The sequence below is a fragment of the Carassius auratus genome, chromosome 5, assembly GCF_003368295.1.
Source record: "Carassius auratus strain Wakin chromosome 5, ASM336829v1, whole genome shotgun sequence".
Lineage (NCBI taxonomy): Eukaryota > Metazoa > Chordata > Actinopteri > Cypriniformes > Cyprinidae > Carassius > Carassius auratus.
Window position 1 is genome coordinate 29,868,605 of NC_039247.1, and position 15,502 is coordinate 29,884,106.

Below are 15,502 nucleotides of genomic sequence, written 5' to 3' on the forward strand. Positions count from 1 at the left end.
AGACTTGGTTGGACCCTCCAAGGTCCCACAGGGCTTAGTCATCCCATCCTTTCCACCCCACAGTGTCTTCACATAACCACAACCACATTTAATACTGTGTTATTCAAGAATGTGGAATGCCTCTGGCAAATTGATACTCTGCCTTTTGTAAATGAGAAGACAGCCACTCGCTCCAAGCAAGATCAGTATGGCCTCTCTCTTCTCAAGACACATACCACCAAGGTAGAAGTCAGTGGTGTAATGCGATACGCCACTCCCTTGCTCAGACGGCCCAATGCTGAACTTCTTAGAGTCCCTAAAGAAGCAGTGATGGCAAACCTTCGAAGCACTGAGCGTAAACTTGCTAAAGACCTTAGGCGAGCTGAGTCTTACCCCTTTCACACCACAAGCGTGAGCGGCACGAGAGCAGCGGGTCCACGGAACTACACTCCACTGCAGTAGCAGACTCTCGCGAGTATTCACACTGGAAGTACAGCATCACAGCAGCGGCTGCAAAGCGTGTTTGGCAGACAGTATAACCATTTCAAACAATGGGTATAATTCTTTCAACATTTGTTTTTATAACAATACACCATACATTCACCCAAAACGATTAATTAATAAGTTTAAATGGGTAAATACATATTTTTGTTATACTTAATTTTCTTTTCTAGCATAATTGTGAAAATACTAGACATTAGCATTGTTGTTAGAACTCTTAACATGCTTATTCTGTGCATTTTGAGCACGTTTTGTGTTAAATCACATTTATTGTCCATCAAAAGTGTACTTTCACTTTAATTGAGCGTGAGCAGCACAGCAAAAAATACATCGGATGCCGAAACCATCGCTGCACTGCTGCTCACGCGCTGCTCACGCGCTGCTCACGCGCTGCTCACGCGCTGCTCACGCGCTGCTCCTGGTCCCGGTGTGAATGCACTCATTGATTAACATGGACGCCGAAAAAAAATATGCGCTGCTTGCGTTGTGAAAGAGGGGTTACTGTTCTGAAATGAAGAAACTGCAAGAAGCTGGCTATGTAGCAGAGATATCAACACAAGAAGCTGAGCAATCCCCTGAGTCATGGTACATCCCTCACCATATGGTGACACATAACTACAAGGATAGAATAGTTTTCAACTGCTCATATTCATACCAAGGCCACGCTTTAAATTACATCCTCCTACCTGGGCCCATTCTTGGCCCGTCGTTACTGAGGTACCGTGAACATCCTGTAGCTATCAGCGGAGATGTGAAAGGTATGTTACACCAGGTTCACCTACACGTTCAGCTACAAACCCAGCCAATCCGGATGCCTTGAACCCACTCTATGGAATGTATACAGCATTTTAGCATCACAGTATGATCCACTGGGTTATCTGATTCCATTTACAACCCAAGCCAAAGTGCATGTCCAGGATTTGTGGAAGAACAATCTAGGGTGGGATGACCCAATCACCTCTGACAGCCTGTTAACTAGTTGGCAAGACTGGCAGCAAGAGCTCCACAGTTCAGATCAGGTTGCAATCCCAAGGTGTTACACTCCACATGAAGGGCAATTGGAAATCCTCAGTCTGGATTTACATATATTCTGCAATGCATCTGAGAGGGCCTATGGCTCAGTGGCCTACATGTGCACAGAAAACAATGAAGGACATGTCCATGTCTCATTTGTGTTAGCTCGTTCACAAGTGGCACCTCAGAAGCAGATTGCGATCCCTCGTCTGGAATGATTGCGGCACTTACCGGAGCCCAGGTGGCTAATGTCCTTCAAACAGAACTGACTGTGGACATCAATTGTATCATTCTCTGTATGATTCTCTTTTCAGACTCAGCCACAGTCCTCCAATGGCTTAAATCCGACTCATGCAGATACAAAGTCTCTGTTGGGAACACGGGTGGCTGAAATTAATCACTCACTAATATTGATTCCTGGAGGTATATTGATTCAGCTAACAACCCTGGTGATGTCATAACACGAGGCCAAACATTAATGGAATTAACCCCACCTTGCCGTTTGATTACTGGTCCAAATTTCTTGCACCAGTCAGAGTCATGTTGGCCCACTTTGCCAGCAGTTGAAACTGAACCAGAGGCAGAATTGAGAAAGTCAGCAAACTTCCTGCATGTGTGCACAAATCCAGACATTCCCCTTCCTGATGTTAACCAATTTAGTACTTGGTCTGAGCTACTAAAATCTACAGTGACATCCCTTTATGGGGCAGCTACCTCTCCCATGCAGTCACACAATGATTCAGAGAGTTACATATCAGCAGAGAGGCTCCTCCTACAACAGGCTCAGAAAGATTCCTTTCCAGAGGAGGTTAAGGCTCTCGCTTCTGATAGACCATTACCATCTAACAGTAGATTAGCATCCTTATCACCTGAGTATGATAAATCCAGTGGACTTATCAGGGTCGGAGGGAGGCTGAGACATGCTAAGCAGATGCAATTGGATGCTATACATCCCATTGTGCTTGATCCCCAACATCACCAAACCAAGCTCCTCATCAAGGAATATGATTCCTCCCTTTTACATCCTGGGCCAGAAAGAGTATTTGCTGAGCTGAGAAGATGATACTAGATTCTGCGAGGAAGAGAAGCTATCAAGAAGCATCAATTCAGGTGTCTGGACTGCCAGAAATGGTGTGCTAAACCCATTGTACCCAAAATGGCCGACCTCCCCTCCGCACGTCTGTACAAACCCCCATTCTATTCCATTGGGATGGATTGTTTTGGCCCATTTACAGTGAAGATTGGTCAACATACCGAGAAAAGATGGGGAATAGTTTTCAAATGTCTGACCACCCGTTGTCTCCATCTTGATCTATTAGAAAGCCTTTTTTACAGATGCATTTCTAATGTCTCTCCGCAGATTCATAGCACGAAGAGGGAAACCATTTGAGCTCCTTTGTGATAATGGAACAAACTTTGTTGGAGGAGACAAAGAGATGAAAGCAGCCTATGAAGCCATGAAACCTCAACTCAGGGAACAACTGGCAGAACAACAGATTTCATTCAGATTTATTCCACCTGGTGCCCCTCATTTTGGGGGAGCATGGGAACGGGAGGTTAAATCAGTAAAGCAGTCCCTAAAGGTAGTACTTAGAGATCAAACATTAACTGAAACTGTACTGCGAACCGAAGTTGAAGGCATCCTAAATGCTAAGCCTTTGGGATACGTATCTTCAGACGTGTCTGATTTGGACCCAGTTATGCCCAGCATCCTCCTAATGGGTCGTCATGATTCTTCTCTCCCACAAGTGCTCTTTTATTCAAGTAATCTTTTGGGTACCAGAAGATGGAAACGTAGCCAAAGTACTCGCTGACAATTTCTGGTTTAGATTCATCCATTACTACCTTCCGAATCTACAAGAAAGACAGAAATGGCGTAAAGATGGGGGAGAAATTGGTCTAGATCAGGTGGTACTGATAGTGGATTCACAACTTCCATGAGCATGTTGGCCAGTAGGTAAAGTGACCAACATTTTCCCTGGACTGGATGGGCGTATCAGAACAGTTGAAGTGCAGGTACACAATCGCTCATATGTGAGACCTGTATCCCGTTTAGTCCCACTACCTAAATTCTCTGATGATGACCCTATTGAGCCTACTAATTAGCTAGGTTTTCACACTATTTCAAATTTGCCTACACACATTTGGGGGCGGCTGTGTGAGAAAGCCCTAACCATTCCCCCTAATGGCACGTAGCATGAGTAGCTCAGTTAGGAGCGGACATTTTGACTTGACAGCAGCAGGTTACAAAACAGGCTGGCTAGACTGTTTATTCGACGGTTGTTTATGTTTTTCCTGTGTGTAAATGATAGCGGACCACATTTGTGTGAAGTAACATATTCAACCTATGATTAGAAAAGTTAAATGGGGATCCTCTCTCCTGTTTCTCTAACCGGAGAACACACCACCATCTTGGCTGCACTCGTATAATAAAAGTGAAAGATCAAAATTAATCTGATAAGATTGATCATAAGATTGATTGATAATATCAGAAATATGGTGTGAATTAAGTTATATTTTATCACATTTTATCACAAAAAAATAGTAAGATAGTAAGATAAAGAGCTACACGGAGCTACGGTCAGCTACAGCAAGGATTTCCCAATGCATATTTTCAAATTGGACACATTGATTCAACCGACAGAAAGCTGCTTGGTTTAAAAGTGACTTTTGTTTGAGTGTTGCTTCATACTGATTATGGACAAATGACTTTTTTGTGTACAACATTTTTGCTAATGTGACCACACCTTCAGTTTCAATAAATGCTCTTTTTGGACTAGGGAAGACATATTTTTAAACTCTTTATAATCAAGAGAAGGACCCACTATAGTAAGTGTCTTTAACTCCTATGTACTTACATGTACATTCATAATTTGATACAAACTACAAATATGCTGTTCAAAATTTTGGGATCAGATTTTTTATCTCTTTCATGCTTATCAATGCTGCATTTACTTGATAAAAAAATACAGATTTTTTTTTAGTGATACTGTGAACAGTGTTTCCCACAGACTCTATTTGTGCTGGAAATTATAACTTCGATACAATAAAAATATTAATATTCTATACTATTTTTGACACTACAAAAGAGAGTCGTCCTGAGGGAGTCAAACTGTCAACTTGCTGAATAAAAGTATCAATTTAAATTATACTGTTCAGTTTACTGTTAGTAAAGTTTTCTATTTTTAATAAATGCTGTTCTTTTTTACTTTTCATTCATCACATGTTCCCATTTTATTATATATATATATATATATATATATATATATATATATATATATATATATATATATATATATATATACATAAACTAAGCAAATCATCATATTAGAGTGATTTCTGAAGACCATGTGATACTGTGCATCACAGAAATAAATTACATTAAGTATATAAAAATTTATATATATATATATATATATATATATATATATATATATATATATACACACACACACATATAAATTGCAATAATATTTCACAATATTGTTGTTCTTTTCTGTATTTTTGATATTTTCGATTCTTTATTTTTTAAATGCAACCTTGATAAGCAGAAGAGCCTTCTTAAAAAAAAAAAGAGCAGCAGTTTTTTTTTTTTATATTGTACTTACATTTAAAAATACCTTTGTGTAATTGTATCTGTAATTCATTTCTGTCTTTACATCTATAATTACACGGTTATCCCTACCCTTAAAACTGGACCACAGTTAAACCAAAGCTGTCCTTAACCTTAACCGTATCCCACCTCAAAAATGACTACGGTGTTTTGCAATTCAAGATGGACACTGTATACATCACACCGATTTATTTTACATAAATAGTAGTAAAAGACATTTCAGTCGGTCCAAAGAATTCCTCGTGTTATTCAGAAAAGCAAAGAAAACCATTCAAACCAAGCCTGAATGTATATATTTATTGTAACAGAAACACAGATTACACTGACAAAGAAAGTTAATATTTTTACATAAATCAAGATAAATTTATACAAATTAAAAAACGAGGAAACAGAATAAAAGTCTTGTGGTTTGTTCTTTTGGGTCTCCAATGTGAAGACCAAATCCTCCTACCCACAAACCCTTGCGTGGTATGAGAGGGTGGCTTCTGGATCTTGAGTGGTGAGTTGATGATGGACACCAGCTTCAAACCAGTTTATAACATTCCCGTAATAAACTAAACAGAATGGCACACATTCAGTGGTTGTTCTGAGCCTTTCGGCGACTCATTAAACAACAGACATTCTTTTATTTGGTCTCTTTTTAGTGCCAGTCAAGTGTTGCAGTCTAAACGTACTGTACGTGTGTGTGAAAGAAACATCTGTCTCATTCTCTTTGAAAAAAAAAAAGTGCTAAGACTTTTGTGGTCGTTTTTCTTATTGCAGCTCACACACACACTCACACACTGAGTGCATCATTTTAAAACAAGATACCAATCATTTGGCACTTAGTGTGTGTGAGCAGGGCCGTAGCTGGGGTCAGCGGGGCTCCAGTGCAGGTTGTACCAGTGGGCCCTGTTTGAAATGGTTTAATTTGTATGTTCGTTCTATTTATTTACTTGTTCTATTGACACAATGTTTATTTTTTTTTTATTATTTTTAGGTGTCCAGGTACAGGAACCAAATAAGTAAATTTAAAATAGCACATTCTCAGATTTTCACGGTTTATTTGCTACGGTTTAGAAAATAGTAATAAAATATGACAAGAACTCAGAGTTAAACTGTGTTAGAACAAATTCATCTTGATAATGTCAGCTAAGTTTGATAGAAAGGTATGTAATGGATTACAATCAACCAAAACTTCAGACAACTGCTAGTATGACAGTATTTACACATCTATCAATACTTTGTTGATCAATTACCAAGCAATGCTTAAAGAGCCAGTAAGATGAAAATTCTAAGCTTCCTATCACTGTTTAGAAGTCCTGTACATTAGGTTTAAATCCATCCAAGGTTAAAAAAACATTGTCATTTTGTCAAAATATCATTTTAAAATTACCTCAATTCTCAGAGATCCCCAAACGGTTTGCGCATAGCTGTTCAAAAGATTCAGTTTCCTTAAACCCCACCTTTCGGTAGCATACTGTGTTCTGATTGGTCAACTAACATAACCAGTATGGATTGGTTGTTCCGCACAAATCTCCACGGTAAACTATGCGTTAGCATCTGCTGGGGTGAATTATGTCTTATTCCTCTCATCGCGAAGCAAACAGTAAAATAAAAAACTTGAACAGTCTCGCTGCTTTTTCTTCTGTGTGGGTGTATTCAAGCCGCGCGCTTCAGTTTGAATCTGAATAGTGCGTTCAACGCGGGGGGGTGGTCACATTAGATCTAAGGAAGGGAGGCATGAAAAACAGACATCGCGTTGTTTTCATATGGATTACTTTATCACAGAATATCTTTTTTTGGCAGCACTTGTTTATTTTTAAAGTAGACATGTCAACCTTTCTATAGATATCTCTCTCATGTCTCTTCGTTGAGTATTCACAGAGTTACAGTTCATTTTAATGACGTGTTTGTACATGACGATCAGCACAAACAAAGGCTGCAGACAGCACACATACTGATAAGACGCTCGGGAGAAAACAGACACATAACTTCATAATCATAATTCGCGTTGTGATTCAGAGATGCTCGTTGTTCTAAATAAAGTTGGTAATGAACCATCTTTTATGGCCAAACGCTTTGAAAATCCCGCTGTACTCCATGATACCTGATTGGCTAACGTCATAGTTATGTTAGGTTTAGGGATGGGGTGGGGTTGGGTAAGGGGGATCATTTTGATTGCATGATTCAGAAACACCCAGCAGTTTGAAAACACCCACAAAGTGATAAATACCCACTTTTGCTCTGCAGAGACCTCTCTCCAGAGCTGGGCCATGTGTGGCAATGACGGCACGGTGGGGATCCGGCAAACTACATGAGGGCCGATTGTAAGTGGGAGGAGTGTGGCTCAAATCAGTCCAGTAATATGTGGCCAAAATCAGGCTAAGATCTGGGAGCATATTATCTGACCCATTCTACATTAAAGCATGACACAAAATGAGTAATTGCGATCATAGTAATAAACAAGGTAATAATATGAAATATTAAAATTCCCAGACAGCAATATAGTGTTGGCCCAGAAATCGTGAAATCCATTCGGCCGGATCTGGGCCGACACTGCTTGCTCTCTGGGTTGGGTCTGGGCTATAAGGCTCAGGTGTGGCTCAGATTTAGGGATTCTGGTTTACTAAAATTGGCACCAATAATAAAACCTGTTTTGGCCCAGATCAGGGCCAACTAAGGCTGATTAACTGGCTGAGATTCAGACCGGTTATGGCCCATGTCTGGCCTGAGTCTTTAATCCAGTTCTGGGCCACTTCCGAACCATCATTCTTTGCGGTACTTGGGCCGAGGGAAAAGTCATTGTGTGGCCCGGATCTGGGCCAGAAGACATTTGCTATATGGGAGTGACCTTCATCAGTGTCTTTGCATTGAGACGTCTTTCCTTGAAATGTTGGGGATAACATCTCTATAAGAGCCACTTCATATCACAAATGATGCTTTGTAATATTAGTGGGATGCAGGTTCCTAGACTGGTTTCCTTTAGGTAGTCTTGGAAGCAAGTAAGCCATCCTGACCCTTAAGTGACCCGGCAAAAAAGAAAGTACAAATGTTCCTGATTGTGAGTGTGTAGGTTACACGAAGTTCTCAGGCAAACTCAGCAAGCGTCTGCATGTGTGTGTGTGTGTGTGTGTGGACGCTTCACTCAGTAGAGCACACTCCCTGGAGTTTAGTTTTGAATCCCAAGAGCCTCGATGCTGGACAGGATCTTCTTCTGATGACCAGCCAGAGTTATTCCCAAACGCAGCAGATCCCTGACTCGAGAGAGAGAGGATAAAGAACTTAGCTTTTAAAATAACAGCAGACATGAGCATAGAAAAGATTATATTATAGTGTTAACATCATTATAAACAATAAGGAAATAAAAGAAATATACATCACGTGTTTGCTTTTTTAAAATAAATTTCATTCGGCATAAATGCATTGCACTGATCAAAACTGACATTTAAAAAAAAAAATGTTACAAATGTTTTCAAAATCGATTCAATTCAAAGCACCAATTCAGCGTATTATAATGATTTCTGAAGATCGTGTGACACTGAAGACTGCAGTAATGATGTTGAAAATACAGCGGAGCATCACAGAAATAGATTGCTGTTCAAATATAATCAGACAGAAAACTATTATTTTTTAAAGACAATTAAACTTCAGACACCGACAGGGGATATAAGTATTGTTTTGATTAATCTCTTTTTCCTTCTTCTTGTTTAATTTCTGTTTCAGTTTTTGTTTATAACCAGTTCTCACTATGTGTTTCCAGATCCCTACTATCATTACCACTCGTAAACCATGCATCACACAATGTAGACAGTTCAATCTTAATAACCTGCACACTTTGCCTATGTCTGCTAATAAACTACTTTCTTTTTCTATTGGTCTCTGGAATTGCCAGTCTGCTGTAAACAAAGCCGATTTCATTACTTCTATTATTAGTCATTCAAAGCTTCATCTCATGGCCTTAACAGAGACCTGGATTAAACCAGAGAACACTGCTACACCTGCAGCACTCTCCAATAATTTCTCATTTTCCCACTCCCCCCGTTTGACTGGAAGAGGTGGAGGTACTGGTCTGCTCATCTCTAATGATTGGAAATTTAATTCTTTACAATCTTTGGGTATCAACAGCTCCTTTGAATCTCATTCAGTTACTGTTACCCACCTATTTAAAATACATTTTGTAGTTGTCAATCGACCTCCAGGACCACTGGGTAACTTTTTGGATGAATTAGATGTGTTGCTCTCAACTCCCCTAGTTATGCTTGGAGATTTCAACATCCATCTAGATAAACCTCTGTTTGCTGATTTCCACACTCTGCTTACCTCTTTTGATCTCAACCGAGTGTCAACTACTGCTACTCACAAATCAGGCAACCAATTGGACCTTATTTATACACGACACTGCTCTACTAATCATGTTCTGGTTACTCCACTGCACACGTCGGATCACTTCCTCCTCACTCTTAACCTCAACATGGTCCCTGACACATCACTTATCCCTCCACATGTCATCTTTCGACGTAACCTACGCACACTTTCACCCTCCCGGCTATCTGCAATGGTTTCATCTTCACTTCCTTCCCCTAAACTGTTTGCATCTTTGGACGCGAACAGTGCTACTGATACTTTCTGCTCCACTCTTACATCTTGTTTAGACACTGTTTGCCCCTTATCTTCCAGGCCAGCCCGTAACACCCCTTCTGCCCCTTGGTTATCTGATGTTCTACGCGAACACCGTTCTAAGCTTAGAGTTGTGCAAGTCCAAAAATACTACTGACCTTAATGTGTATCAGTCACTCCTATCTTCCCTCTCTGCTAATGTTTCCTCTGCTAAAATTACATATTACCATAACAACATTAACAATTTGTCTAACTCGTGCATGCTTTTTAAAACATTCTCCTCACTTCTTTGTCCTCCTCCTCCCCTTCCTGCTTCATCTCTAATAGCTGATGACTTTGCTACATTTTTCATTAATAAAATTAAACACTACTAAGTTCTGCAAGTGAATGTCGCTTGATTGTGCCATCCCAAAGAAGCACAAAGTCACTTTTTTGACCTCCCCAACTCAATCCGAGCAGCTGAGTCGTTACCCATCTTCAAGAATCGCATTAAAACCCGTCTCTTCCATCTTTATTTGATCCTCCAACTTTAACAATCACTATTGTAATTCTATTCTTAAAAAAATCTAACTACAGTATTGTTCAAAATAATAGCAGTACAATGTGACTAACCAGAATAATCAAGGTTTTTAGTATATTTTTTATTGCTACGTGGCAAACAAGTTACCAGTAGGTTCAGTAGATTGTCAGAAAACAAACAAGACCCAGCATTCATGATATGCACGCTCTTAAGGCTGTGCAATTGGGCAATTAGTTGAAAGGGGTGTGTTCAAAAAAATAGCAGTGTCTACCTTTGACTGTACAAACTCAAAACTATTTTGTACAAACATTTTTTTTTCTGGGATTTAGCAATCCTGTGAATCACTAAACTAATATTTAGTTGTATGACCACAGTTTTTTAAAACTGCTTGACATCTGTGTGGCATGGAGTCAACCAACTTGTGGCACCTCTCAGCTGTTATTCCACTCCATGATTCTTTAACAACATTCCACAATTCATTCACATTTCTTGGTTTTGCTTCAGAAACAGCGTTTTTGATATCACCCCACAAGTTCTCAATTGGATTAAGGTCTGGAGATTGGGCTGGCCACTCCATAACATTAATTTTGTTGGTTTGGAACCAAGACTTTGCCCGTTTACTAGTGTGTTTTGGGTCATTGTCTTGTTGAAACAACCATTTCAAGGGCATGTCCTCTTCAGCATAGGGCAACATGACCTCTTCAAGTATTTTAACATATGCAAACTGATCCATGATCCCTGGTATGCGATAAATAGGCCCAACACCATAGTAGGAGAAACATGCCCATATCATGATGCTTGCACCTCCATGCTTCACTGTCTTCACTGTGTACTGTGGCTTGAATTCAGAGTTTGGGGGTCGTCTCACAAACTGCCTGTGGCCCTTGGACCCAAAAAGAACAATTTTACTCTCATCAGTCCACAAAATGTTCCTCCATTTCTCTTTAGGCCAATTGATGTGTTCTTTGGCAAATTGTAACCTCTTCTGCACATGCCTTTTTTTTAACAGAGGGACTTTGCGGGGGATTCTTGAAAATAGATTAGCTTCACACAGACGTCTTCTAACTGTCACAGTACTTACAGGTAACTCCAGACTGTCTTTGATCATCCTGGAGGTGATCATTGGCTGAGCCTTTGCCATTCTGGTTATTCTTCTATCCATTTTGATGGTTGTCTTCCGTTTTCTTCCACGTCTCTCTGGTTTTGCTCTCCATTTTAAGGCATTGGAGATCATTTTAGCTGAACAGCCTATCATTTTTTGCACCTCTTTATAGGTTTTCCCCTCTCTAATCAACTTTTTAATCAAAGTATGCTGTTCTTCTGAACAATGTCTTGAACGACCCATTTTCCTCAGCTTTCAAATGCATGTTCAACAAGTGTTGGCTTCATCCTTAAATAGGGGCCACCTGATTCACACCTGTTTCTTCACAAAATTTATGACCTCAGTGATTGAATGCCACACTGCTATTTTTTTGAACACATCCATTTCAACTAATTCAACTAATTGCCCAATTGCACAGCCTTAAGAGCGTGCATATCATGAATGCTGGGTCTCATTTGTTTTCTGAGAATCTACTGAACCTACTGGTAACTTGTTTGCCATGTAGCAATAAAAAAATATACGAAAAACCTTGATTATTCTGGTTAGTCACATTGTACTGCTATTATTTTGAACAATACTGTACCTTTCTAATCTTTTTGTATTCTATTTTCTTTTCATTTATAATGCAATTGTGTGTGTGTGTGTGTGTGTGTATATAAAGACCTCTAACACTAGCTTGCTCTATTCTTTTTTATTCTCTCTCTTTTCTTTTTAATTATTATATTATTTAAAAGCCCTTGCTACGCATACTTAGTTTAAGTTAACTGAGACTTGTTATAGCACTTGTATATCATTGCTCTTTTTGTTGTTTTTGATTGCTTCCACTGTCCTCATTTGTAAGTCGCTTTGGATAAAAGCATCTGCTAAATGAATACATGTAAATGTAAAGTAATGTAAACTCATAGATTTTTTTTTATCAAAAGATGCCTTGAAGACACTTCTTTCAAACACTTTTAAAAAGTTAGTAATATAATCGAATCGAATATATTTTTATTATTATTCATATGATTTTATCAATATTTAGATTTTTTTGCTCCCTCAGATTCCAGATTTTCAAATAGTTGTATCTTAGACAAATATTGTCTGATCCCTTGCAAATGATGTATAAATCTCAATTTCGAAAAATTTACACTTAAGACTGGTTTTGTGCTCCAGGGTCACATATTATATGTATATATTATCACATGGAGGGTAAGGAGGAACTCACTTGCAGACAGGATGTACTAAACACAGGATTTATTACTGCAAAAAGGGGAAAACAAAACCCACGAGGGGGAAAAACAATGACTAGGGCAGATACTAAATAACTTAAGACTGGGAAGACACGATAAACAAAGACTCAAAACACAAGAACACTAACTACAAATAAACAATAGCAAGTCTCACAACGTCTTCTTCCAAGAACAAAACCGATTTGCAATATATCACAAGAACATGTAGAAACACATATCACAATGTAGGAACAATCACAATGAACCGACAAAAGACAGAGCACACTAGGGGATCTAAATAGGAGAACTAATCAAGACACAACAGGTGGCACAGGTAAGGAAATCATGACAACTAGGATAACAAGGGGGCGGGGCAAGGGAACGAGACAACACAAGCACATGGCCCACAGACAAGGCCATGTGCTTGTACACAAAACACGGGTCTGTCATGATCCTGCCTCAAGACTAGAGAAAAGTCAGGACATGAAGGCAGAATCATGACAGAACCCCTCCCTTAAGGAGCGGCTTCCAGACGCTCCTCAAGGGAACATCAAACACGGGACATGACTGACTGAGACAGAGACAAAAGCCAACAAGACATGACAAATAACAACAAAGGCAAACATGAATACACAACGGCAGGGTTAGGGTGACAAAATAAAAAAAAAAAAACAAGGAAGGGGAGGAGGCGGGACAACAAAGTTTATGGGGGGGGGAAGACCAGGGTGGGTGGGTTGCTGGGGCAGGAGTCTTAAGAGGACGGGACGAAGGCTGACGACTAGGAGTCCGGGCAGGTCTTGGTGGTGTAGGGAGGGGAGTGGTCTCAGGACAAATGACTAGAGCTGTAGTCAAGTCCAGCTTTGTCGAGTCCAGGTCAAGTCCAAGTCCAGGACTAGTCGAGACCGAGTCAAGACTGAGTCCAAAGAGGTTCGAGTCCAAGTCAAGTCCAAGTCCAAAAGTTTCGAGTCCAAGTCCAAGACCGAGTCCAAATGAAAGAAAAAAGGGTCCTCTTCAAGACCACATACTTAACTACTGATAATGTTTGTGATGCGAGAGAAAGCATATCTCCTATTCTAAGAAAATCATTTTACATTATTATTTGTAATGATCAAAAAGCATGTGCAAAGTAACAACTCTGTAGGACAGGGCCCTCTCTTCCTTTGGGGCCTTGGTAATGAGTACTGGTTTTACCCCCAGTCCGACCCTGGGAGCTAAACTTGGATAGACAAACAAAGTTTGGAACTGTAAGGTCAAATAATTTTTATGTACTTTATTTTTTGTTGACATTATATCTGTGGTCAAAAATGTATATGACAGATGCCTTGGCACAGTGCACAGACACACGCAAAGCTCGGGATATGACAAATGCGCACAGCAAGGATAGAATGGATACGTTTGGCTCTACTGGACATGCGCACATAAATACAGCGAAATTTTTGTCATACTGTACTAGGGCTTGCATGGACTAGTCGAGCACTGTCGGAAACAATCGACTACTCCAGCATGCATTAACCATAATGCATACAAAGTGTTTGCAAGTACGACGTGAATTTTAGAATTACAATATTGCGTGGAGCTGTTACTATATGACCTTATCTATGTTGCATGTAAAAATAAAATATGTAATGTAATAATTAGGGTTGTGCCTGAAGCCGAATATGGCACGGATAATGGATAACGAATAACGCACAAGGAATAATTCTGCCTGAATACTCGGCTGAAGCTGACACAGTCTGGTGTTTGCTAGATAACAGTTGAGCCAGGGGATTAGCGCCAGAAGTGAATGAATGTAAACTTTAGTGAAAAGAGAGCAAATCAAACACCGCATTGTTGTCGCCTCTCTGTGCATCTCTCAGAAATCAGAGTGTTGCAAGAGTAATTTTACCTATAAAAATACATCATAGCTACACGTTATATTATTTATATATATTTAAAAGGCAAATATTTAAAGCGTAGGCTACGATATGATACGAATGAATGGAATAAGCACAGCGCGCTCACCAATCAAACAGCCGCGCTGCGCGTCTCAGTCTGTCAAAAACCAAATCAGTTCTCTCTCAAGAGTAGGCTAATAATCAGCTTAGATACAGATACATTGTCTACTTGTCCTACATGTTTGCATCTTTACCTTTTGCTGGTTTGCGCGGCACACGCACATTTGTTTAGTGAAGTTCATTAACATTAAGACTCGCTCAAAGTGTTCTGCGTAATGAAAATGTGTGCATTGAATGGATTCAGTCGTGTTCAAATGATCACTAAACGTTTGTCATGACTCTCTGCTTGCATGATAAATATTATTCGTTATTCGTTACAAATAAACAATAACAAGTCTCACAACGTCTTCTTCCAAGAGCAAAACCGATTAGCAATATATCACAGGAACATGTAGAAACACATATCACAATGTGGGAACAATCACAATGAACCGACAAAAGACAGAGCACACTAGGGGATCTAAATAGGAGAACTAATCAAGACACAACAGGTGGCACAGGTAAGGAAATCACGACAACTAGGATAACAAGGGGGCGGGGCAAGGGAACGAGACAACACAAGCACATGGCCCAAAGACAAGGCCATGTGCTTGTACACAAAACACGGGTCTGTCATGATCCTGCCTCAAGACTAGAGAAAAGTAAGGACATGAAGGCAGAATCATGACATATATATTTTATTTATATTAGGGTTGTACCGATAAAGATGGGCGATCATTAATGTGCATCTCGTCAGTAAAGCCAGTTATCTAATCAGCGGTAAATTCCCTCAGGTGTGTGATTTCACATATATGTTACTACACAGAGCCGTTGTTAACTGACTAGCTGCGCAAATAAACGCTGATAGATTGGCCGATCGCATTTGATCGGCCAATCTTGATCGGTGCACCCCTAATTTATATATAAAATTACTAACTCCAAACTTTTTAATATAATATAATATAATATAATATAATATAATATAATATA

General features: G+C 39.6%; 1 protein-coding gene across 8 annotated transcripts in view; it reads right to left on the reverse strand.

The window, feature by feature from the left end:
• Window positions 1–7,107: 7,107 nt before the first annotated feature.
• The window catches only part of LOC113085130 (ephrin type-B receptor 4-like), a 41,966-nt gene continuing 33,571 nt past the window's right edge, over window positions 7,108–15,502 (reverse strand). For 6 of the 8 annotated variants that reach the window (XM_026255098.1, XM_026255103.1, XM_026255099.1 and 3 more), the window contains one exon: window positions 7,108–8,347. In XM_026255098.1, coding sequence (XP_026110883.1) covers window positions 8,164–8,347 — 184 coding nt within the window. In that variant the 3' untranslated portion in view covers window positions 7,108–8,163. The remainder of the gene's footprint in view (window positions 8,348–15,502) is intronic. The other 2 variants (XM_026255104.1, XM_026255101.1) reach the window with 1 other exon arrangement.